The 26,946-nt window shown below is 34.3% G+C and overlaps 1 protein-coding gene across 3 annotated transcripts in view; it reads left to right on the top strand.

The window, feature by feature from the left end:
• The window catches only part of KIAA0825 (KIAA0825 ortholog), a 227,043-nt gene that overhangs the window by 90,982 nt on the left and 109,115 nt on the right, over positions 1 to 26,946 (top strand). For all 3 annotated transcript variants that reach the window (XM_052700574.1, XM_052700576.1, XM_052700575.1), the window contains 6 exons: positions 3,723 to 3,833; positions 8,803 to 8,942; positions 16,117 to 16,305; positions 17,751 to 17,984; positions 18,947 to 19,355; positions 23,012 to 23,168. In XM_052700574.1, the coding sequence (XP_052556534.1) occupies positions 3,723 to 3,833; positions 8,803 to 8,942; positions 16,117 to 16,305; positions 17,751 to 17,984; positions 18,947 to 19,355; positions 23,012 to 23,168 (1,240 nt within the window). The remainder of the gene's footprint in view (positions 1 to 3,722; positions 3,834 to 8,802; positions 8,943 to 16,116; positions 16,306 to 17,750; positions 17,985 to 18,946; positions 19,356 to 23,011; positions 23,169 to 26,946) is intronic.

Genomic DNA, 26,946 nt, shown 5'->3' with positions numbered 1-26,946 from the left:
TGGCCCTGTAATTGTCTGTTCAGAACTTTATTTCTTAAACTACCTTATCATTTTACTCCAGTTTAGCATCATCTGCAAATGTTCTAAGTGTGTATTCTGTATACCCACATCTGTCCGTGTTGTTCAGGAAGCTGTTGAGCAATAGTGACATCTGGAATATGGTTCTAAAACCTACCAGGTGTAACTATTTTCTTGCTACTGATCCGAATTTCTGGAAAAAAAAAAAAAAGAGGATTTAGTCCTTCACCATGCACACAAAGTCATTATTAATTATTCAGATAAAGTATCTGGTCTTTTTGGATCAAAACTTTCAACACTATTTCTCTGTTTTGCAGGAGAATTCAACACAGTTCTTCTTCCCTATTTTTTCCGCTAGAATTAAACGATCTATTAGAAAGCAAGCTTCCTTCTGCAGCAGATTGAGTTACTCAAGTTGAAGCATATTTATCTTTCTTGTACTTTTTTAATATTCATTTATCTTAGGACACTACATTTTTTCTGTTTGTGAAGATCTGATAAAGCAAGGTGGATTCTGCTTTTTATGTTTTTTTGTTACAAAGTATTATATCTTATTTTTTCAACTAGAAATCAGGTCAGTGATGCAAATTATGAAAGAAGAATGTAGTGGTTCTATTGGTAAAATTGCAATCTTCTGAGTAAAAGTATCTGTCATTCAGTATAAAAACTGATATAAATAAATAATAAACTAATATATAAATATATAAATATATATAAAAATATATAAAATATAAAGATAAAAACTAATATAAAATATTATTTATAATTTTAATATGTGAGTTACAGTTCATGAGGTTGTTTCTTAGTCTTGTTTTTTCCTTATAAAGAACTAAATTCTTCAAAGTCTGTAAACAATGTGATGCACCTTGTTGGCATTTCATTATTTTACGCCCACACCGAGGTTTAAAAGATCATTTATCACCTTGTCATACTCTACAGAACAACAAAACTACTGTAACTTGGAATCTTGGCATGGTATTAAATACTTTCACAGGTGCTATCCACTGCTTTGAGACTATATAGACAGCTTCTTTAACATATCTTGTAGTCAAAACAAATTTCCTACTACCTATTATTATACTTCTGCCAGAATAGTAGTTGAATTAAGCTGTCTGGCACAGAGCTGATGCTGCTTTCCTGGCAAGAACTGCATAGCCAGCAGTGGACACTGAGTATTGCTGGCACCAAGGATTGTTTTATTATCACTAGACGCTTCATTTTTTTTACAGTATTTGAAGATACTCTTAATGTTAAAAAGCATTTAAAGCTATTACATTTTCTCCACATCAGTTTCAAAGTTCATAGAGGTTTTGCTGTATGCCTCAGAATCTGCCCTGAGGCTTGTCCTCATGTCTCAGCTAAGAAACCGTACTTCACAAACTGCATTAGACCAAAAGCTTCTAAAACATTTCATGCAGTATCGGAAAACAAGTATCTGTCATTCTTTCCTGTAGGAACATCTTGTAGCTGTGTCTTTTGCTATGTTTTGAGAAATATTGTGGAGGATAACACAAGGTTACTTTTTTCTGGAATATTCTCAGATTGTTGAAATTACTATCTTTAATTATTTTCAGTCCAAGTACTCCATTATGATCTCTGATTTATTTTGTCTTCTATTATTCATGAATTCACAAAGAACAAAAATTTACTGTATGCTAACCTTTGTGCTCTGATATTGCTTATCTGAGATCATTTAAAAGTCGTACTTGCTTTAATTAATCAGAAAAAGTAGTATCCAAATAAATTACCCTATATTTTGTGTGAGTTCAGAAACCAGTGAAGGAGTTCAGACAGATGTACACACGTTTTTCTTACTGAATAGTGCAATTTTCACTCTTCTTTCAACTGGAGTCACATAGGCAAGCCTTCACAGGCATTGTAACTGTACTTCTTAATTACTTACATGAAACTGTGAAGAGATAAAAAGCAATTTTAAATAGTAAAATTATGAAAATCTTATGCTGTCAAAGCTGCTATGATATAGCGCCCTATAAGAAAATGAGGATCTTACATTTTAGATGTAATCCTGAAGGTTGTATTCCAATTTATTTCTGGTCTACCTCCAGTTTTGAGTGTTTAGATCTACTCTCATTGCTCCTGTGTTATGGCAGTGGCTTTTTTTATGTCATATATAAAGATACTCCTATCCTGAGAAAATCTTCTTATCTCTTTTTTAGGTATTTCAAAGTGTTTTCTACTGTTGTTGTAGCAGAAAGAATTCTTAATGAAAATTGGGAATGAAGCAGAATCACTTCAGAAAGGAAAGCAAATAAGTTTTGTAGCACTGCCATTTTTGAAGATAGTTACCTTTTTTACATCATTTGTAAAGTCTCAGCTATCATACCTAAAGATATAATTGTTAGAAAAGGAAAGTTATTGGGATGAAATATTCTCATTCAAGCAAGTTGAAAAGCAAGATGCAAAATAAGTGGCAATTGATTATGGCTAATGGAAGATAGATGATGCAAGGAATTACACCTCTTCTGCTGAAATTGTATTTGGCATAAATGAGAATGAAAAAAGAAGATGCCAAGGAGCATCCATTATATCATTTATCATTTAATCCTAGCAGTTGCTGCAGAGTTCTACCAATACTATTTGTACTATTGTTACTCTTTATTCTTGTATTATTTTATACCTAAATCATACAATTATAGAATCACCAAGGTTAGAAAAGACCTACAAGATCATCCAGTCCAACTGTCCACCAACAGTACTCACTAAACCATGTCCTTCAACACAATGTCTAAATATCCCTTGAACACCTCCAGGGTTGGTGACTCCATCACCTCCCTGGGCAGCCCATTCCACTGCCTGACCACTCTTTCAGAAAAGCAGTATTTCCTAATGTCCAGCCTGAATCTTACCTGGTGCAGCTTGAAGGCATTCCCTTTAGACCTGTCATCAGTTACACGAGAGAAGAGGCCAATTCCCAACTCACTACAAGCTCCCTTCAGATAGTTATAGAGAGCAATGAGGTCTCCCCTGAGCCTCCTCTTCTCCAGACTGAACAACCCCAGCTCCTTCTGCCACTCCCCATAAGACCTGTGCTCCAAACCCCGCACCAGCTTTGTTGCCCATCTCTGGACAGGCTCCAGGGCTTCAATGTCTTTCTTATAGTGAAGGGCCCAATACTAAACACAGTACTTGAGATACGTCCTCACCATGGCTGAATACAAAGGTACAATTGCTTCTGTGCTCTTGCCAGCAACAATATTTTTGGTATAAGTCAGAATGCCATTGCCCTTCTTGGCCACCTGGGCACACTGCTGGCTCATGTTCAGCCGAGCATCAACCAGCAGCACCCCTGGGTCTGTTCCACATCTGACTTAGTCCTCTCACACTCTTTATGTAAGAGCAGTAATGGAGTAGAAGTGACATAAAACTAGCTTAACTACTTTTTCAGCAGTCATTAAATTTGAAAACTGCAGATTTTTCAACCACTATTCTATATCTTTTCAGCCACTGAAGAAGATGGAGGAGATGAAAATCTTGATTTTTTTTTTTAAGTCTATGTCAACTTGCATGCTATACAGAAGATAACCATTTAATTTCAAAAGATATTTTGCTTTCATTTATGAGGAAAGTATTGATAATCTGATACACATATTTTGAACAGAGAAAAGTGCAATAAAAGGAATTATTCTTCCAAAGCTATTTCCAGTTTTCCATGTAATTCAGAAATATTTGTGGTTTTTTTTCAGGACTTTTGTGAACAGTTCTGGAGAAAATCTTCCTCATGTTTTTTGTAAAGGCTTTTATCATCCATTACGTTGGTTCTTTTGCATACCATCATCCAGTCCTTCCTTACCAAAGTAAGTATCAAAAGTTGTTTGTAAAAGAACTACCAGATAGTCAATGTTAATCAAATACTTTCAAAAAAATTATATGTGAATGCATGTCTAGTTGATATTCTGATGAAACAACGCATAAGCATTTTTTGAAATTCTTTACAGATTTCTCTAGTCTTTGAAATAAAGAATATAAGAATTTTCTCATTGAAAGCAGTGCACAGTATAATCTTTTTGCCCATGTGCTCATTGTGTTTGATATTTGAATTATGTTTAAGGTTTTCTTGCATAAAAAGTACATAGCAGTATAGTAGTTCAGCACAGGTGCAGTTCTCAAAGAATTAGAATTAAAGGAGAGATAAAGAATGTATTTCACTTGTGATTGCTAGTTAAAAAAAGGTCTGATATATAAAATATCACATTGAAATATATACTTTTTGATAGTAGTTGATATTTTGGGGGTGATTACTGCATGATTGGAGAAAAATGCTTACTTTCTTCTTCTGTGTCACTGTGAGTAATGACAAGTTACATATGAGACATATGCCACCAGCTGTGCTGTCATTCCCTTTCTTATTTTGAATTTAAAGCACTCCCACACCAGTTTAGATCCTCTTCAAAACCCTTCACCTCCTCCTCCTCTTCAAAAGTTATTTCCTGAGAGATTTTCACTTTCCATTTTCATGAAAAGCTGCTTTTGTGAGTTGTGTTTCTGTTTTCTGAGAAAGTATTTTTATGTTATAGAGGAATATGTTATCAAGTGAAAGTTGACTTACTGAAGACCTATGTGCTGTGGATTTATTACTTTTTATCTTGTATCATCCCCATTACAGTATTTACCCCATACTATGTAGCGTATTCTGTTTACTTTCCATAACCCTCTCCCTTAGTTTCATGTCAGTGATACTGCTGTTTTGTTTTTTTTTTGCTCATGCCTCTGATACTCAGTGAACAAGATGCAATAGATGGTGTGACTGAGTCTAAGATGTATGACTGACTGACCAAAAGACCAGACAGACTTTGATATTAACAGAGATTAGCTGAATTAAAACTGTGTACTTTTCTGCGCTGAAAGTAGTAGTTTAAGTTTTTCTAGGTCTTGAAAGATAATGTATTTGTGGAATTTCTGCTTTTAATCAAATTTCAGTGAAATTAGCCAGTGATTTTGTAATTCTTGCATAGGTAGAGAGTAAGGAGAAGGGAGGATGTAGGGGAGAGATTGGCATGAATCACTTAAAGATATATCACTTCAAGATACATCACTTAAAGAGATATGTACTCTATTTCTGAGAATTAAAGACTCTCTTTCTTTTTTTTTCACCCTCTAATCCAAAGCCAGTGTTCAGAATTTAAATTTTAGTTTGTATTGCAAATTTTGGAATATGACATTACAAGACATTATCGTCTGCTGCACTAAGGTATCTAAACATAATGCAGGTACCATTTCACTCTTTGAGATTTCTCTTTTTTGAGATGGAATTACAATTTTACTGGAGCTGTTCAGGACAGATTTATCATTAATAAATAGCAAAAAAGGATTCTGGACTTATCCAGGGTTTGTGTATTTTCTCAGGATGAAAGGTGAGAAGACATACATCTTTCTGATCCCCAAGATGTCTTCTCTGTCAAGTTTATATGGGAAAATGAGGAGTCCAAAAGAAAGTACTTATCTGAGAATTTACAGTTAGCATGCCTATGTGAAGGCAGTCCATGTATGTGAACAGTCTTGGTGAACTGTGATGGTAAAATATTTAACATCACCTATTAACAACACACCTTTCAGCTGCTTAGAAAAAAAAGCAATGAAATAATCTGTATGCTAAGTAATTTTGGGCAGTGTGTCCTGAGGTGCTGTGATTTGTTACTGGTTTTACACACTGCATATGGAAAACTTTTTCTTGAAATATTACGTTTAGAATATCAACAAGATCCATTATGGTTACATATTGCAGGTAGTGGAAGCTGATTCTTCGTAGATTGTTTTATATTCCTTCTTTCTACTTTCTGAATAAAAGTATTCACTGCGTAGAACAAAATTGAAAACAGAGGCTATTGTGTACCTCCCAGCTGTGGGCGCCTAATTTTTTTTATCCAAATTCCAAGGATTCTAACATGGCACAAAATTATTTGCTCTTTCTAGGCTTGTTATTTCAGGACAAAGTACTACAAGTTTTTTTAAATAATTTTGTTTACAAATTCACTACTTAATCATTTTTATGCATTAGTTCTCATATACTGCGATGGTTACAGTCTATTTTGCTTGATCTACTTGACTGACATTTTTTTAATGTGAAGTAGAGTTAATCTTTGTTTGCCTAATGAAATGTTGATCTTATCACTTAAGGTATTCTTTTTTCTGTCTTGTATACTAAGATGATATAGTTGATTATCAAACTAAAGGATTACCGATTATAATTTATATTACAGTTCCTTTAGTGGTAATTTTGATTCCTTCTTTGCTTCATCTGGGATTTATAATCATATCATTTGCAAATGAGAGTTCTGTTTTTTTTTTTCTACTGTACAAAACTGAACATTTCTATGTGATATTTATATGTACTTCACCTTTTGTCACTTTTTTTGAGGCTAGTCTTATTTTCACTAGTAATGAGCTACGAAGATGGGAGAACATATGCCTCTCCATATGCGCGTTACAAAACTTCTCAGTGCATTTATTGGTGCTAGCTTCATGACTGTAGGGAATGTCTGCTATATTTTATTTTTCCTCCAAGTGAGTCACACCATTGTACATTTCAATTTGCAAAAGGCTTGTAGAGCCAAGAATGGGTGTATATTACAACATGATAACTTCCCATCTGGTCAATGACAGACAAGTTTTATTTCAACTCAAGTATTCTAAAAATGGCATTTATTTCTGAATTCATTTAAAATATTATCCATCATTAATTTAGTTGACCAAAGCTGTTCCTTTTCTTATGTTTTGAAGGCAATAACTGACCTTACTGTATTTCATAACATTGCATTCAAGGAAGAAGATAAATGAAATTAAATTGGCCCATATAATTTAACTGATTTTCTGAAATGTTGAGTTTAGTTCCAGGAAGAGCACTAAAATTGGTGAATAGTTTGTATTTAAATTGTGGTTACAAACAACTATGTTGTTCTTAAAAAGCAGTAGGGTATATGTACATATGACTAATCTTGAGTTTGATTACAATATATGTTTTAAATTTGAAAAAGTTATTTTGGCTGCAAGTTCTATCAAGATTTAAATGCATATTGTACATAATTTTGAAAATATTATTAGAATCCAATACATGCTTATGTGCAAAAATATCATTGTCAAAAACCAGTAGGATCAAGGATTATATCTAATATACCAGATGAAAATTTAAAAAAATATGTACATGAGTTTTAATGCCATGTATGTTGCTTATCTATTCATGTGGATCAGGTTTACTGTTAAAATCCCAAAGGCCAATCTACGTAAAATTGTCTTTTAATTAAATGACTATTACATTATTAACTATATAAACAATATATTTATATACACATATATTAACTGTATAAAACTATAACTAGTTTTAGTGTAATAGTGTGATATAGAGGTCCTGCTGCAAAGTGCCTTTATGGAATTATGGTTTTCTTAGATTGCCTCAAGGTTGCCTTGCAAGATCTATGAGTTTACACTGTATATGGAAGATTTTCTTTCCTGAAATATTGCATTTAGATTACCAACAAGACATATTTCTGTCAATGGAAACATAGACGTGACAGACTAAACCACTTAAGTATGTTAACTGACATTTTCTTTTCCAGGCCTTGTTGAATTGTATTAAATATGCTGTCTATACAACAACCTTGAATGAACAGTGGAGTTTTTGTGGGGTCATCTATACTTTTTTCAAACTGAGTTGTGTGATGGCACGCTTGTCCTGCTCAGATGGTCACAGAAATGTGAAATATAAAATAGCCACATAACCCATTTTAGTTTTATCCAAATAATTGCATAGAAATGATACGTAGAGTACATGTCCAGATGAATATTAATCTTTTCTAATAGGAAAACGTAGCTCCTAAGAAAGAAGGCTAGTATTGAAGGTACTGTGTGTGTACTGGCAGATAATGTTTATGCATGCATAGTTTATGCGCTGAGACATATGTAGTTTTTACACTGGTGTGTGTAAAATTTATGTGCATAAGTGCTTACATATGCAGTGGATAAACTTTCGAAGTTAGCAACTATTGTTGTATAAACTTACAGCCAAAATGAATAAATAGGATAGCTAAACATCAATCAGAATGAAATTTTTTAAACCTTGCAAATCTTTTATATAAATGTGAAAGTCGTTTGTGTGTCAGCTAATAAGGGGCAAAGGCTTTCCTGGAAAAAATTTACTCACAATTCGATTTTGAAAAATTCTTTTTAAAAATGTCTGAAGAATAGAATAGAAAGTACAATAATCTAAGGGATTCCTTAAATGCTAATGCATTCTTTCTCACATCCCTGTGCTGGCAAAGAAGTAAACCAGCCAATCTAATATTTCAGGTGTATTCTTTATGATGTGTATGAATTGGTCAGTGCAAAGCAGAATCTTGCAGACCTTTGAGCATTCTCTCTGTTTTTTAATTAACAGATTCATATCCTTAATTTAGGATACTTTAGAGCAATAAACAATTAACATGATAGTAAATTAAAGAATAATAGCCTTAGATTTACTGAAGCACAAAAAAATCCTTTTTGCCTAGTGGAACAAGGCTGTACATGTTTCCGTGAAAGAGATAAGTGAAGTTCCTTTATATCAGTTATAACTTTGGCAGACTACCAAATGTTAATTTGCTTTTAGCTAGTTGAGATTAAATGTAATTCCTTCCCTGAGCTGCCTTAAAGTAAGCAATCATGAAAGCATTTTCAGACTAATCTGGGAGGAATTGACATTTAAGGGAGTTAGCATTACATCTGCACTTTAAGGATATTAATTTCATAGATAAATTAACTACATTATGCTGTTTTTATCTTGCATTTTGAAAGGAGTCCATCAGCCAGAGAAATGGCAGCCCAAGGTCAACTGAAACTGCTCTTATCCCAGCCATACTGTAATTTGAACTTGCTCTTGGAAACCTTGCTGTATAATGATTGTCTCTTGGTGAGAATTTTACTGAAAAGTTCAAGTAAGTACTTATGCTGCTGATCTTTACAAGAATATCACTGGGAAACACAAATTCATTTTTAACTACTCAAATATTTTCAGATACCAGTTACCAGTTGGACAGTTCTCGAGAAAGTAAAGAAAAAGAAAGGTTTATTGCTTTTTTAATGAGATTTCTTTTTTGTCAATTTGAGTATTCATAGTTTCAAAGCAGACTACAATTTGATAAACTGATATCATGAATGCAAAGGAGTCTAAGTGAAATTGAACTTAACAGAGCGTTGATACCACAAGTGTTTTATGCAGATTTTTAAAGGTGAGGATTAATATTCTGAAAGATCACCCTCAAAATTATATTTCTACAGTGAAAAGCTTCTTAGAGGTTTTGTTTGTGCTATATGTTTGTCACTGTAGGTATTATGGCAGTATATTTATGTCCTTCCCATGTTAATATTATCATTAATGTTGTTATGGAAATAGGACAAAGAAAATAATTGTTCCCTATTTTTCTACTAGTTGTTGTTTGAAACATAAAACTTTATCACATCTTTCCTCCTAGTAGCTTTTACATCAAATGATCAGATCATTGAAAAGTTAGTGGAATAATCACCCATTTGACAAAATTTTGCATCAATATTGAATTAGTCTATATCAGTTGCAGTCTTTCATTAGCAAAATAATTTTCCTTACATGTCAAACTATGAAATCACATAATAGTATGTAACAATTTAATTATTTTGTTTTAGGGTGGTCTAACATTTCTCATGGATACAACGTTATTTCCAATTATATAATGCATCTTATTAAGAGCTACACTGCATTCACTTGCCCATTGAAGTGACTGTCATATTTTACAAAGACTGAAGAATTTTTTTATCAGAATCATATTCTTATCCTACTGTTATACAGTACTGAATTTCACTGGCTGCTTAAATTAGAATGAAGGATCAAGTAACAGTATGGGTTTTCGTCTACTTACTGGCCAACTTCTTGAGCTGCAGTGAAATATATATTGCTATGAGTTAGAAAATGTGCCATTTACGCAGACTTTATTAACATAATTTCAGTATTGATATGATTAAAATTTCAATTTAGATAAAGTTGAAACCTGCAATCATCCATATCTTCTAAATTAATTTCAATAAGGTTAATTATATAATGTTAAAATGGTTATAGTTTTTATTCCTTCTCCTATGCAACAGCTTAACTGGTGACAGATAAGCTAAAATTTTTGATACTGTGATCTGTTATATAATACAAGAAAAGTCTAGTAAGCTATACCTAGATACTAGTAATGACAGTTTAGGATTCTTTTGTTCTGTAAGATAAAAGGCTTCCAGAGTTACGTACTCATCAACAGTAAAATGTTGCAATGCTTAATATGATGCATAAAAACATAAAAAGTTCAGTACTTAATAGCTTTTGAGTGACTTGCCATGCTGATAACAAAACTCCATGATCTTTATCTTGATTATTTTTTGAACTGGAAAGGCATTTTCACTTTCTTTTCCTGAGGTCAGGAATAACATTTTCCTTCTTACGGTATGGAGTACTGTTGAGATTTTAGGGCATTTTAGGGCATACACAGATGCATCATTTAATGTTGATAAATCGTGTAAATGGATTATTGTATTTGTTGAAGCCACTGAAACTGTGTATGCAAATATAAGCAATGCCTCCTGCTTTAATTATGTTGGTCTACAACATCAGAGCTGTATGCTGATGGTATGCCAGTAAAGGTTGAACCTTCCCACCAATATTTGGTTACATTTTTTTTGCCATGCGAGAGATGGCAGCAGAGGGGCAGTCTAACAGAATGGTGTCTGACATGGAAATGTGGATGAAGCATAGGTGTGCCCCTGGATTCCTCCACGAGGATAAAATGACACCCAAAGACATTCATTGACATTTGCTGAACGTTGGTGGAGACCAAACAATGTACTTGAGCACTGTGAAGTGGTGAGTGGTGCAATTCAGCAATGTGAAAGACAGGGTACAATCTGGAGGGCCATTCACAGCTGTCACACCACAACGTGAATAATGTCACTGTCAGCTAATCTGCACAAATTGGTGGATTATGACCAGGGAATTTTGTGTGGATCTGAATATCAGCTTCGGTGCATTGGAAATGATTGTGGCAGCAGTGGAAATCATAGTTTATACTAGGCAAGTTCCACGTATGTCCACACAGGAGAAAGAACACCATATGAAGTTTGTCAGGACCTATTGAATGAGTACAAGGCTGAAGGTGACAATTTCCTGGATTGAACCGTTACTGGAGAACGTGGTGTCACCACTACAAGCCAGAGTCAAAACAGCTGTCCATGGAGTGGTGATGTGAATTCCCCATCAAAGAAAAAAGTTCAGGATTCAGCCTGCAGAGAGTAAAACGATGTGCGTTTTCTTTTGGCATAGGAATGGGGTGATCCTTCTGGATTTACTGCTACCTGGACAAACCATCAACTCTGACCGCTGTATCATGAGCTTGACTAAGCTGAAGAGTAGAATTTCCAGAATCAGGCCAGAGAAGACAGCCTTTCATTTGCAACATGATAATACCAGGGCCCAACTCCAGTTTGAACACGATGGAGCACACTGGCAATCTTGGCTGGACTCTTCTACACCCTCTATATAGTCTAGATTTGGCACCTTCTGGCTTCTATCTGTTCATGCTAAAGGACTGATGGACTGCAGTCCAGTGACGGACTGTGTGGGCAACAGTTGCCATCATACCAGTGTGAAACAGTGGTTCAGATCATGTGGTGCACAATTTTACAAGGATGGCTTGCAGGCTCTTTCTCGTTGGAGTTCAAAATGCATATGTGGTGGTGGTGACTTTCTTGAAAAATAGTGTTTTGCAGCTGGCAGTTTGCTCTATCATATAGCATTATTGTGCTCTTTGTAGTATTTTCTATAGAAATAAATAGGAGACATTACCTTCAGAGAAACCTACTTAAAATATACATAAAAGTGGGATGCTCCTCATAAATAAAATTACCACATCAAACATATATAAAGTGATAAATCAAGATACCCTAAATTGAATCACTTATTTGTGTCCAGTGAGTATAATCACTAGGGAAAGAGGACCTTTACAAAACTAGCTGAAAAATTGGATTTGGATACTGGACCTCTATTACTTAAACTAGAGGTCTAAATAATCTAGCTATATTTATTTTCTGTTAATTACAATAAAATATGTACTTAAAATTATTTTTTCTGGATATAACATTTAGAATATTTTAAGACATATTATTGAATAAGCTAAGGGTCCACAGGGCTTTGCTATGCCTCTGTGGGGAGAAACAATGAATACAGGGTATTGTTTTAGTTTTCTGACAAAGCAAACAGTTTTGCAATTTTCCTGGTGGATTTTTTTTACCAGAATTACTCTACCATCCATTGGGATGATACAGAAATTGATTACTTTGACAAGAAATAAATAATAGAGGAATGAAGAAAATAATGCTTGCATAATATGAGTTACTGAATCCAGAAGATGCTGAAATCAAAAAGGGAAAAGTGAAAGTAAACGGAACATTCTGGTAGACTGCTGTAAATGTATGGCATGCCATTTGGGAGTTGGACTCGATGATCTCTGGGGGTCCCTTCCAACCCCTACAGTTCTGTGAATCTGTCATTCTACGTTGCCAGCAGAACAGTCTTTGACTTCTCACTTGTGAGTCTTTATTGCCAAGAACCAGGAGTTATTCTTCAGGCAGTAAAGCAAAAAAAGCAGTAGCTGTATTAAGCTTCACTGTCCGAGGACAGAATTAATGCCAATGGGAAGCTGCTTTCAAAGTAAGGCAAGGCCACTGGTATTTTTACCTAATGTTTTTGGCTTGCTTAATGAATTATTGCAAAGACTAACAGAAGTTGTTTTTGCATAGTCCATACAGTTAAAACTAGATGATATGCAGACCCTGAAATAGTAACTGATAGTGGCATTTGAAAATACTAAGTAATCAGTTAAGGCTGCAAATATGTAAATGGACTCAAAGAAATGTGAGTTGCTTCAAAATGAGATAATTTGCCTTGCACACACAAAGGAGGCAGGGAGGGGAGCATTTCCACTGAGAGAATAAAATTATGCGGTGCAATATCAACCAACTTCCTAGGCACTAATAGATATGAAGAGTCTTCATAGACTGAGTTTTTATGAACCAGTTGCTATGAAGAGAGATGACTTGAAAATGTATGTGTGGAATTGGAGTTTTCCCACTCCAATTACTGAATGCCCTTTGTGATGTGGTTCTTTAACTGCCACAATGTATGTTGCAGCATTTTAATGTTAAAGTATACTGGTTTTTTTTCAGAGTTGCTCTAAGTGAGTGAAAGGTGATAACTTTATCAACTGACCTCACAAATCTGAGCTTTTATTAAAATAGCAAATGGTTGTAAAAGAAAGTGTACTCTCTGAAGTGAACTATTGTTTCCATAAAGAAACCTTTGGCACTGGCTAAATCTGAAACTTGTTTCAAGCATTGCAAGGTAGTTATTTTTGTACTTACAAAAACTGCTTGGATTTAATAATCCTGAGTCAAAATCTTATGAGCAATTGAAAAAAATACTACTGTTGTGGTTCTGCCACACATGGTTTTGGAGAAATGTAGTTGCAGGTTTTTTGACTGCTAAACTTGGGGTTTAGCGTATAACACTGTCCTCATTAGAAGTGCACAGCATGTTTCTTAGAGGAACTGATATACGTGTGCAGAGGTAGATCAGTGCTCCATGTATTTTTGGACTATTCAGTATGAGTTAAATGCAGTCCTGACAAGAATAGACTCTAGTCCACCTCAAAGTTTTCTTCACTTCTTCGTGATTGTAAATTGTATCGTGCCAGCCGAACATCAAAAGATTAGAAAACTATTTTATAAAAAGAATGTCTCCTCAAAATACCTGTCTGGCCAGTTAACTCTGGTGGATACTGTACTTGAATAACCAGTGTGGTAAAAAAAAAAAGTGCTGGAATGAAGTAGTTGTAGCTGAAAGGTCAATGGCAAAAAGGATCTTAATCAGATATGCTACTTACTTTGCTGATTTTTCAGGGATAAGCTAGAGGAAAAAATAAAGAGATTTTATAGAGTTTCTGAAGTATTAAATAGGAATATTCCTTTGGATGATAGTAGAGCCCTTGTCAAAAGTCACACACCTTCTCTTGATAAAATATGGAGGTAATATTTTTTAAAAAGGAAAAGCTGATGAAAGTGTGCATCTCTCTTAATGTTCAGACTCAGAATGGTTTCCCAGTGGATTCTGAAAGATATTTTCTTAAAAGAACAACATATACACTCATTATAAGAATGTACATGTATTAAAACCCCCACAGAATTATCTTGTACTTCTTTTTATTTTCCAGAATTCATTGATATCACCAAGTTCATTAGAGAAGTTTAAGAGGTTGTACCCTGAAATTTCCATGTCCCACCAGCATTAAACAAAATTGATTTTGGTATCAAATCACTAATCTCTTTAAACAAAGCAATCTTCCATCTTGTTTTCCAAAAACAGTCTACGCAGTGTCTAAAACCTCACCAAACTCCCTCCTGGAGTTTGGTTAAATTAATTAAAAAACTATGCTCAGTATTACAATGAAAATTCATTTCAAATTTTCATCTTATTATTTGAATTTGAATGGCTTTCCTTTTTTTGAACTGCTTTTTCTGCTTTCTTGGTTGTCTATGTTAGACAACGTATGACTGATTTGAGTACGTTAGTGGGATCAATTTGACTCTTCACTCAGGAGCAGGTGGCATTGAAATATGTCTCAGCAAAATATGCCAGCTCTCTGAGCATATGAGCAGAAAAGCTGACTAAACAAAAATCTTCTGGCTAATCTCTTCAGCCTTGGAAGGGGGAGGGAGAAAGAGAGCTTTCTGATTATGAAACGATTGGTCTTATTCTTCAACTTCTTGCATTCGGTGGACTATTTCAGTTAGAGTGGAATACTAAGACTGTACAGTTTACAGTAATGTGTGAATTAACTGGTAGGAATTCAGAGGAGATTAAAATGGGATTTGTGAATTTTAAAACAGTATCTACTTGTTCACAAAGCTGGGTGGAAAGCAGTCATTTATCACTGGTAAATTTGGAAAGCTTTTTGAACCACTAGAAAGAAGGATACTAGATACTGAGGCTATCTTCCTCTTGCATAGGTTGCAAAACTGGCATGATTTGACATTTTCAAGCATATTTTTAATATAAACCAGTGTTATATAAGCTCTCTTTTGCAGACGAGACAGTTGAATAAAATTATTTAATTGGTGCTGGCTCTGGTCAATTGTTATGGTCATTAACATAAGAAGGGAATTCACTTTTGACTAGCACAAGTTAAAGCCATTGAGTTGCATTAGTTCAAAGAGAGGTTTAAACATACGATTATTCTCTAGGTGGAAAAATGTTTTATAATGGTTTTTAAAAGCATATACAAGTAAATACTACGTAACAAGTTACCCCTCAAATCTTTGGACAATAGTAATTAACGTTAAAGCACATAGAAATTTAGAATCATTAAGGTTGGAAAAGATCTCTGAGAGCACCAAGTTCAACTGTCAGCTGATCCCCACCATGCCCACTAATCATGTCCCACACATGCATTGAACACCTCAAGGAATGATGACTTCACTACCACTCTTTTTGAAAAGAAATTTTTCCTAACATCCAGTCAGAAGTATAGCAGCCTATATCTTAGCATAGCTGAGATTTTGTTTTGGGGAAATGATTTCTTCTCAGTTCATCTTCAACTAAAAAAACAAATCCAAGCCTTTTTTTGGTGAGTATGCAGCTGCTGTTTCATTTTATTTTGTATAACGAAATCAATTTAGAATTTCACAACTATATATTCCTTAGATAAGTGATGCAGAAATAACTTTTTGACTGTGATTCTGTGAAAGTAGTCCAATTTACTTATGATTATTATTGAGTAAATAAGCAAATTCATATTATTTACAAATGGTATTTTGAATTATACAGGCATATTCCATAGTTTGTAAATATGCTTGTATCTTTTTTTAATGACTACATAATTCAGGAAGATGGTCAACTGTCATTATGTTAAGGACATCAGATTTCAGTATCTGTAAGTATTAGTACATTTTTCAGATACAGTTTTCAGTTTGTTTTGATTGATAATATTTATATGACTTGAATTTTGTGGACATTTTTATAACAATGTTGTTTTTTTTTTTACTTTGAAGGAAGTGAAGTATTCATTGGTGATGAACAAAGTTCTCTCTTAGATGAGATAAATAACAAGGAGCCTACTCTGACTGAAACTATCTTTACTATATTGTCTGACTGCATTTTATCACCCAAATCACTTGGCATTGCTTTTGAGGCCCACATGGAAAAAGAACAGTTGTGGGATTCCTTATACAATATGACAGGTATTTTGTTTAATAGAAAATACTTTAAGTTTGATGTCAGTTTTCAGACATGTCATGCATATTATTTTTACTTTAATAAATCTGATAAAGTTATTGTAGGTTCCTTCAAAATTAAATTATAGCTAAAGTGTTGTCAGCAGTCAGATTCCTGTAGGAATGGTGGATATTCTGAAGGAAAGAGAGGTTATTCTAAACTAAATTTCCATATTTTTCACGTAATTGTCTGTTTTACCAGTAGGTTGGCATCAGTTTCTGTAGATCTTTACTGACCTGGGTTCTTTATCTGTGTGAGTTTAATAACTCGAAAGAGTTTTCCACAGGGAGTGGAAAAAGTAAAGGAAGTACTACTGTTGAGGGCGCCATAGCACAGCGGGCATGTAAACTCTGCTGACAAAAGGCAGACTGCCAATTTTCGATGGTGGGTGAGAACAGCCCATGTAATGATGGCAACCAGTGGTGTCCACAAGGAAAAGCAGTATTCAACCATGAAAGAGAGGCATTTAGAACAATGGTTTTACAAATTATGCAAAAAAATCAGGAGTTCACAAGAAAAGAAAGGAAGAAAATGAGTGAAGGTATGAATAATAATACAGATACAAATACCATAAAATAGAAAACAATTGCAGAAGTTGTCAGGCATTCCTTAGAGAAAAATGGGATTTCAAAAAGAGGAAAGTTAACACTTAAAAGAAGAAGAGAAATACAGAGTTTTTTGTGGAAGTTTTCAGAAAGACTGTGTGGAGAAGAATAAAACTTAGATCATCACAAAGCACAGATAAGCAAAAATTAGGGCAAAGGACCTTAGTAGGAAACATCAGAAAACATTGCTGGTATATCCTACCTGACAACTGCTGCTCTTTTGCTGTGGAGAAACTACTATTCTCTGTGGTAAGAATGTGGAGAAGATTGATACTTGTAATGTCAATAACTGTATTTAAGATGTTCTATTTTTGATATACAGTCTCTGATACCATACTAGGTCTTTGTTGATGTCTATTATTTTTATGCATTTTCATTACCGAAGTATCATTTCTCTTTTGCTCTTCTCTAAGAAAAGTATAGCTACCTAACAATTGCCATTGTGTTAACACTGTAAATCTGCTTCATTCATTAATGCCTACCCAGTGATTAAGTTTATTTCAATTAAAATGAAAGCTACTACTCAGATTAAATTTTGAGAAATATCTTGATGGGGGACTGAGGCCAAAAAAGAAGAAATAACTGAAATTGTATTTTTTGTTACTATATTAAGAGGGTACAAAATGCTACATTGTTTTACTTTATACTATTTCTTTACTTTATAACAGGCTGACAGTTGTAAATTATTTTGAATCATAATATCGTTAGTTTCCTTTCTGTAAGAATTCTGAAACACTTATTTCTGAAATAGATTTGCAGAAATGACTGCACACTTACTGAATATTTAATAATTTTTTCTTCTGAAGTTTCCAGTTGTGGCGACTCAGAGCCAGAGGTTATCAGATGCTTGAAGCTGATATTGATTAATTCAGTCAAGGGTATAGTTAAGCAGATTGTTTCTTTGATGCATTCATGGGAAGCAGCAGAAAACTATGGAACATATCAGCACAAACAAATTGTTCCTGAAAGTTTACTGAAGACAGTTCCAAAGGAGTGGAATTATACACCTCGGGAAATGAAGAGGAAGGAATCCGGGAAATGTGGGTGAAATTTATGCTTGTAGAAAAATTGCAGTTTAACAGTAAGAAAAACAGACTCCAAGCATCTTCTTTCTTGTAGGGTTTGTGTTTGTTTATTTAAGTGTTTGTCAGGATATAACTGGTTTCATGTGACTAACTGAGAGGCAGAGCTCAGAGCTGGTGACAAGTTAAACTGGCTATGTGACACACAGAAAATTCATAACTTTTTTTTCTGTTTGTTTTTTTTTTTTTTTACTAGTTGAGACTAGAAGTGGAATGGACTTATGGTTTTCTTGGTTTCTTTGCTTGACTGCTCTTTTCATATTGTTTTTTTGTTTAATCCACACTTGAATCTGTATTGTGGATTATCTTTGAGTTCCTTGTTTTTCATTTTATATATACTATTAACTTTTTAACATACTAGCATATTTAGCATATTTTCTGTAGTTGCTTTTATAGCTTCTGATAGCATCTGCAATGTTTAAAATGGAGTGCTATGTAGTATGCATGCTTCTCATATGAAATACAGTAATTTTGTAGGTTTGAACATAAAAAAGAACTGATGGAAAACAATATGAATAAATGCAATGTCCTAAGACATTTATTGCAATGCTCCACTCTTGGAAAAAATGTTGCACTACAGTTCTGAAGACAGGTTGTGTTTACTGTTCTGAATACCTGGATGTTTTCTACTTCATTTATTCTGTATTAGCTGTGTGCAGTAAGAATAATTGTTAACATAGTCACAGTGTGAAGTCCATAATTTCTAGGTTCTCTATTTAATTTGTGTTATTGTTTAGATTTGGGGGGATATATATATGGGAGGTATAACACAAGTCAGGCCACAGTGCTGAGTACTTAAGCTTCTTACCCATTTTCAGTACAAAAGAAAGTTAGAAATTATCAGACAATATTCAGAAACATGCTGTGATAGAACTAGAATGTTAATGTTAATCATATCTTCTTTTATGTCTTTTTTTAAGGCTTCACAAGGCTTGCAGCTCAGGCAGTATCTATTGTAATCAGCAAGTTACCTACAGTGATTGCATGTTTGCCTCCCCCAATTAAGTACTTCTTTTTTCTGGCTGAGAGAAAAATGTCAAGAAACTTTGCTGAATTGAAGAAAGCTGGTCTGCTTGTCTGGAACTTGATTGTAATTATATGTCGGATATTTGAGGATGGAAATACTGCAGAACTTTTAACAGGTGCAACACTTGACAGATGGAGCAAAGAAAAACTCAGTTTAGTTCGTGTGTGCTTAGAAAGTATTATGGGAAAACAGAAAAGTGGTCCTAAACAAGTGACCCAGAAGGTTATACAGAGCATAGAACAGCAAAGACCAAACTGGATTGAAAGTCAGTTGCTAAAGGCAAGAAAACTGAGCACAGACTGGTAAGAATGCAGTATTTCTGAAGTTCTGTTTTTGTTCTTTATTTTACTGAATTAATGACGTGTTCATGGCTGTTGTTCAATTTAAAAAATATTTAGAGGGACAGTGATCTTATATTACATGAAATGAATTACATCTTAATATTGATGGCTTTATGGTATATTTTTGCAAGTTAACTGTGTGGCTGAAACAGCTGTAGTTATTTCATCTTAACAGTATTTTCATAGTACTTAAAATGTTTCATATATTTCATATTTTGTTTCATGTTATTATGTTTCATATTTTCTCATGTGTTCATAATTAACCAAAAGCATGGACAGTTTAGTTGGCGTATCTTTCAGAATTCTAACAAATATGCTGACTAGAGGGCAACCCAGAGCATTTATAAATGAGTTTTGCTATAGTGATTAAATTAAGACAGACTATAACAGGCTTTCCATCTTCATCTGAGATTAGAAAGTAAGCATACTTCCTTTTAAAACACATCTAGCCCTACAGGCAAGTAGGGCGTATCAAAACAGGACAAGGAAACTACCCTGCTATGATTTTCTGAGGAAATACCAACTTTCCCTGCAGATTTGACATTTAGGTCCAAGTTTTTAAATCCTTATAATGAGTTTTCAAGGAGTTCTGTGCATATCAATGTATTTGTAGTCCTGTTTACCGTTGAAGTGGTGTATCATTCTATGAAAACACTGTTCATCAGCTTCCCAGTAATAGATTTATAGGAGTTACCTCTCTTAGTGAATTTAATGTTTGACAACTGAAAGTAACGTTGTTTTGTGTTCTTTTACATTTCCATTTAACTCAAATTCTCTAATCAGTTGGGTAGCAGGTTGAAGCTAGATGCCAGCCACTGAAACAGTCATAGGATAAAATAAAAACATTATAATGTATAAAATCTGGAAATATTTAACAGGATTTTTTTTTAATGCAAGCGAACTTACTGAGAATAGATGTCTTTTAAATAATGCAAATATAGGGTAAGACAAAGATTGGAATGACCTCTAAAAACTGAAGCTTTAATATTTGAAGCTGAGAATTCTCATAGAGTAGTCAATTTTATTTTCTAAGATATAACAAAAAATGCAATAATTTTTAATTCACATCAGCTATGAGACACTGGAAAAATATTTCTTGTGTGTGCATACAGTGTCTCTCAAAGCGAGAACTAGTTTATGGTTAGGGCTCATAATTTTAAGCATACAGAACTGAAGAACATATTACTTGTTCTCTGAAGGAGTAGATACATCTTGCAGTTAGGAAACTGTTTTCTGATTTCAGAAGTGTTTCTGCAATAGAAGCCTTGCATAAATGTTATTTTTCTATTTTATATTCAATACTCCAAGAAAAATGTATTTAAAAGGTGAGATATGCAGTGTGGAAATAAAATACTGTTATACACACAAATTGTAATACCAATAAATTAAATCTGAACTTCAAATATTTAAACTAGGTAACAGTCACCTAGTCACTAGAGAAAAAGATCTTTCAAGAAGACCATTGTGGTGTTTATGTGATTAATTTGAAATAGGAATGGTTATATCTAAAAATCTACATCTTAGTAAAATTATGGTCTATATAACCCTTTCGCAAGTAACTGATTTTGTGAGTAAATGTATATACATGCATTTATATATATGTTAATAAATGTTTATAGACCTTTAGTACATACAGTATGCGGAACAAATACCTACAGTGTGTGGAATAAAATAAAAAGAATACCATCTAAACATACATGTGTGATTCGCAGACACAGTTGTGGAGAAGAACATTGAAGTACGCTAGACTTTTATAAGAGAAAGTCTCATGTGATTTTATGTTACTGTGTTGTTATCAGGACTTGGCAGCATAAAGTTGTGAATGTGATACAGGTTCATCCATTTTGGCATAAATATTCAACTTACCTTTTAGGAGAAAAGAGACATGCGGGGAAAGGTTCAGAAAGTGGCAGTTGTATGCACTGGCTGTCCTGTGCACTGCCTGAAAGCATTACTATTCATTAAAATAACCTTCACTTCATAGTATCACCAGAGCTGTAAACAGTCACATTAGATTCTAAAGAGCACACTGCCCAAAAAGAGGAGAAATGCCTGTCTTTGGAAAGTAATTTGTTGAGTTGAAGATTATTGTTTTTCATCATGGTGACCCTGACTTGGCTGGCTGGGTGCATACACAGATTAAGATGAATGCAGTTATTCCTTGGCTGAGGTCTGCCTCTTTCAGGGCACATTCTTCCTAATGACATGATTGATAGGCAGTCCCAAATCCAGAGAGGAACTCATTAATCATAGCACTGACTGAATCCAATCATCTGCTTCACCTGCACACTGACGGGCAGGAAAGGATACAATTTGGGTGCTGACACTGATACACTCCTTTGTCAGAGGTCCTCAACTTTTTCAATGTCAATCTCTGAGAAGTGTGACAAGATTCAGGTTATAGCTATATGTGGCATTGAAAGATAAGCCTTAAGTGTGCTTTAATTTTGAAGATCAATTTCTGTGAAGCTTTTCTGTAAAATACACCATAATAACAGAGTATCATTTACTTCCATTCAGCAAAGAACAAAATTATAGTTTATATTTTGAAGCTGTTTGATCTGTAGGAAGTTCTGAAGCAGCATGTGGAAGCAGTGTCAGCTGTGCAGAATTTAAGTCAGCCTTCAGGTCGAACAACAACTCTGAGAAGAACTAACTTTGTAATCATGGCACATTTTCGGCCTGCAAACTGACAGTTCCAAAGTAAAATGTTGTGGGCTTTTTCAGCCCGAAAGCTTCTATTGTAGATTTTAAGTTAATCGTATAATGATTGTAGAAAGCATAATATATTCTGTTGGTCTGTTAGGTTCTTGACATGTTTGGATACCAGCGTACATCTGATGGTTGCAACTCAAATATTTGAAGAGAATAATTAGTCTTTGTAATATTTTCTTATACTTTACCTATAACACTATAACACTAAGCAACTACAGAGCCGTGAGCTTATGTTTTTGTGCAGACAGCAGTCTAATAATGGCCAGAGTTTCAAATGAACATTTTTCAGGGCTTTTAGGCCTGTCACCATCAGGTTGTTGTTTTTGTTCGTTTGTTTGTAATTAGACAGAAAACAAGAAAAGGAAAACAAGGAAAAATACAGTGCAGAATGTGCAACAAGTGGCGAAATATACCTTTGAAATGGTTACCATTATACCAGTGGAAAGAAAAAGACTTCATTTTGAAATTTCTAACCTATACTTAAAGTAATGGCTACCTTTCTGACATGTTAATTAGGCTTTAATATGAGCGGTGACAGGCAAAGAAAAATGTACAAAAGATCGAATGCAAATGCTATTCCTAGTAGCAGAGATACTTCTCTAGTGGAAAAGAAAATAATAAAATATTTGCTCTTTGTATGCCCTTAGAGTAAAGAATGTTTTATGTTTTCAATCTTTCTGATAAAAATTGTTAAAATTCATGTAATTAAAAAATACTGTATTTAATCAGCATTTAACTGTTTAGCATTTATTAGTGTAAAGGTTTCAGAAATGTGTGTAGCAACATTTGTTTTGCGCAAGCCAAATATTTATTTGTATTTTATATGTATTTTTAGCTCTCTTTGCATTAATACTTCGATTTTTTAGAAATTCAAGGATAACTTCATATTTTCCATATTCTAGTGGCCCGGATCCAATAGAAGGTGCAGTGTTAGAGCAAGAAGGCATTGCATTTGGATTCACTGAGCAGAAAATAAACATGATGGTCCTGGATATCTGCCACAAACCAGGTGGCAGCAAGTACCTGAGGCAAATTTATCACATCATTCGGCTCAATGAGGTAGGGAAACGGCCTTTTTACCGAGCAATTAGGTGTGTACTGGCCTGAGGCAGCTTCTGCTGGCAGCTAAGGGTTAGTCAAGGAGGTGATAATGCTTCTTAAAGTCAATATGAAATCCTGTATTGTACTGTAATAGAATCCATTCGGTTCAGGCTTTTCTATGTTGATGTAGGATGATTATGAGAAAACAGAGTAGATTTTATTTATGTACTCAAACAGTATTACGGCACATAAACTTCCTTTAGGTTTGTACTGTAGGTGGCAAATGCATTTTAAAAGTTTAAGCACAGTTAAAAATAATAATAACTGAAAAAAGCAGCAAAGCTATTGAAAAATTGGCTGTTACAGGAAGTATAATTAAATGTGGTAAATCAATTTTCTGATTTAACAAACAAATAAACCCCATGGCTGCACTGAGAGCAAATGCATCCAAATGGAAACCTTGCTTCAGCTACAGAACTCTGCTTAGTTAAAGTACTTTCAAAATTACAGTGAACAAATTCAGATTTGTTTGCTACACATGGAATTTGGGCAAGATAAAAGAATTATCTCATTATTTCTGAGGCTGTACTGAACTGACACAAGTTACCAGAAGCGTTCTTATTATATACACTGAAGTAAACACAGGTTTGCTTAAGTTGTATGATAACACAGATCTACACAGTTTAATTAAGAAAGTTCTGTTCATTAGCTTTAATTACTAAATTACTATTCCTTGAATGCATAAGCAGGGGCTGTTAAGATCATTTCCAGTGTACATAAGTGTTTATAATAAAATGCAAAATAATGCAAATACAGGCATAGTCCAAGACTTAGAAAAATTTGATAGCAAAAAAACCAATTAGGTAGGTGAGTATAAAGCTTCTGAAAATCAGATCAACAGTTTAGTTCCTAAGAACAGGCTTAAAAGCAAACTTTTCACATCTGCATTTTGAACTTTTAGAAGCAATATAAGCATGTATGTAGAGATGGCAACCTAATATTAATACAATACAGAGTCTTTTCAAGTTTCATCTCAAACAATTAAATGGTTCATGAAGTGAAGTGAAAATTATCACTGTAATACAGTTCAAACAAAACCTTTTCACCTGGAGCACATTCAGGATTACTCCTAGTATAATAAAGTGAAGAAAAGATTGTGAGCAAGACCTCTTAAAATAGCACATAATGCAGTAGGTAGGGCAGTCACCAAAGGGACTAGATATGCAGGCTCAATCCTTTATCTATATCCAAACTAAATGCCCAAACTGATAGAGCTTTAGCTAACTGTGTGGAACTTCATCATTTTCCCCTAATGGAATTGTTTCATTTTTCAGAAATTGCTATAAAAATCCATTCTGCAACTTCTGGGGTCAAAGATGGAATCATATTCTAATTGAAAAGGTAGAATGCCCGTATCAGGTTCTGGAGACCCTGAATCAAGATCTGAGTCCTTTGAGTATTCAGTTATTTATACAAAGTGGAGCAGCTCCAATAGGAGGTGAAAGGCTGAGAGAATTAGATGGAAGAGGGACCTTAGCCTATCTTTCCACATCCCAGGTGTCTCTCCTTGATTTTGTGCTGTTAGTAAGAGCTGCATTAAAAATAGAACATTTCTCAGTGGAAGAAACCTGTCTTGACTTAAAAAATAATAATAATAAAAAAAATCCTGATCAGCATAGGGTATAAAAATGTTACTTCCACTCATCTATTGAAACAATTACAACACATTTTTGTACTTAGCATAATATTATGCATTTTCAGTATTATCTTTCATGTTTTAGATTGTTAAATGCAGCTGACAACAACAACAACAACAAAATATAGACTGGATTCCCTGTTAGAAGGTCTGTGCTTTCCTTCTTAGACTCCTGGGACTGCCAAAGGTCATGTTCTTAAATTGAGTTTGGAGATCTTTCTGCTACAATGATTTATAATTGCAGGTGAATAGAGAACAAAACGATGAGACAGAAAATTGTGGCTCAATAATTTTCCTTAGAAAGGCAGGGGAGAAGATGAATAAATTCTTAGAAGCTATGTTTGGAAATAAATGTAATAAAGATCTATTACAGATACTGTAGAGCTCAAAATGGTCTATGGATGAAGGTATGTATTTATCAAGAAGAATAATTATTTTTAAAGCTAATTTTCACTAATGGCTGCCAAAGGAAAACCAAATCTCCTGAGCTGCCTAGCTCACAAATACTGTTTGGTTTGTTTCCTGTGCAGTCATCAGTAGAAGGGATACAATTTACTTGATTACAATTATGATTTCATTTTTTTGTTCTCACTTTTTTTGAAACACAAGCCTTTCTGGGTCTGCAGTGTGTATTGCACCATAGCAGTCCTTAAACTAATGCATTTACCACTGTTGATTAAGTCTCTTTGTCAAAAAAACATAAATCTATAGTACAGTAGTAAGCACTATACTTCCGAGTAAGGGAAGAGGCTGTCCAGTGAGGCTGTGAATGTCACCTCTTTGAAACCACTCAAGGCCAGGCTGGATGGGGCTTTGAGCGAGCTGGTCTAGTGGGAGATGTCCCTGCCTATAGCAGGGAGATTGGAACTAGATGGTCTTAAAAGTCCCTCCCAACCCAAACCTTTCTGTGATTCTCTGATTCTAGTTGAAAGAAATGAAAATCGCTATGTTGGGAATTAAGCCACTTGATACATTCAAATCTATACCACATATGACGTAAGCAAGTTCCAACTTTCTTCTGAAAAGACAACAGATTCTTCTGCTGGAGCTGTGACAACCAAATGTCTGAGTTGCTTTAGAATTGAGAAAATGCATCCCTATGAGGTGGTACTTTAAGTCAAGTTGGTGTAGACGTAGAAATATCATTTAAGTCACCCCACCTTACTACGACTAAGAAATCTTTGCTATGGCACAGAGTAATGAATGGAGAAAAAGAGGAAAAAAAAAGCTTCTCAAGGCTGGGAAAATATAGGTAAAAGACTGAAGATACATTTGCACATCTGGATTACAGGGTTTTTTTAAACTAAAAAAGCACGGAGATCTATTTTTTTAAATACACTTAGATGATTTCATGATTGTTTAAGCAGTCCTGACAATTGGTTGCAACCAACAGACAGACCTACTTTATATCTTGACTCTGATTTCCCAGTCCTAGGGCATCCTCTGTACAAATACTAGAAATCATGTGACTTGCTTATCTGGTTGAAACCTTTATTTTTTTCTGGATAATTTCACAACACATGCTTGTGCCAACACAAGGGAGAAAAAACTACAATCTATGTGGATTGAGGTGGAATTTGTGCCTTTCAAGCCAGACCACAGTTAGATCAGTTTAAGCTGATGATGAAATTATCCACTGAGAAGCTCAGTGGCTTGGCAGGTAGTTTACACACCCCCTCACCTGAGTCTGAAATTATTTTATTAGCTCAGTATTTTTACAAAATAATATTTGCATCCTTCCATCTTAATGAAGACTCACCTTGAGCACTTGCTCAATGTTATAGCAATCCTATCATTATGGACTTAATTTTAATATTGATAAACTGTTTAATCACAATAGTCCTTCCAGTAAGTAGACCTGTGTTTCTTTATGTAGCTATTTGTAATATGGTACTATTTAATCAAAACACTTTACTGGCATGCAGTGATGGTTTATTTACAGAGGAGTTTAAGAAGTGAAAACAGGCCAAAAGAATAATGTGTCTGCTACACTATAGTTTATAAAATTGCCGTGTAAATCATAGATGACTTCTAATCTTCAAATGTTTAAATAATCAAAAGTGGCTCTGAAGAATGGTAGACTGTTTACCTCCTATGTTT

The sequence above is a fragment of the Tympanuchus pallidicinctus genome, unplaced genomic scaffold, assembly GCF_026119805.1.
Source record: "Tympanuchus pallidicinctus isolate F22 unplaced genomic scaffold, pur_lepc_1.0 scaffold4, whole genome shotgun sequence".
Classification (NCBI taxonomy): domain Eukaryota; kingdom Metazoa; phylum Chordata; class Aves; order Galliformes; family Phasianidae; genus Tympanuchus; species Tympanuchus pallidicinctus.
Note: the sequence above shows the minus strand (reverse complement) of the source record. Positions and strands in the feature narration are given on the sequence as shown.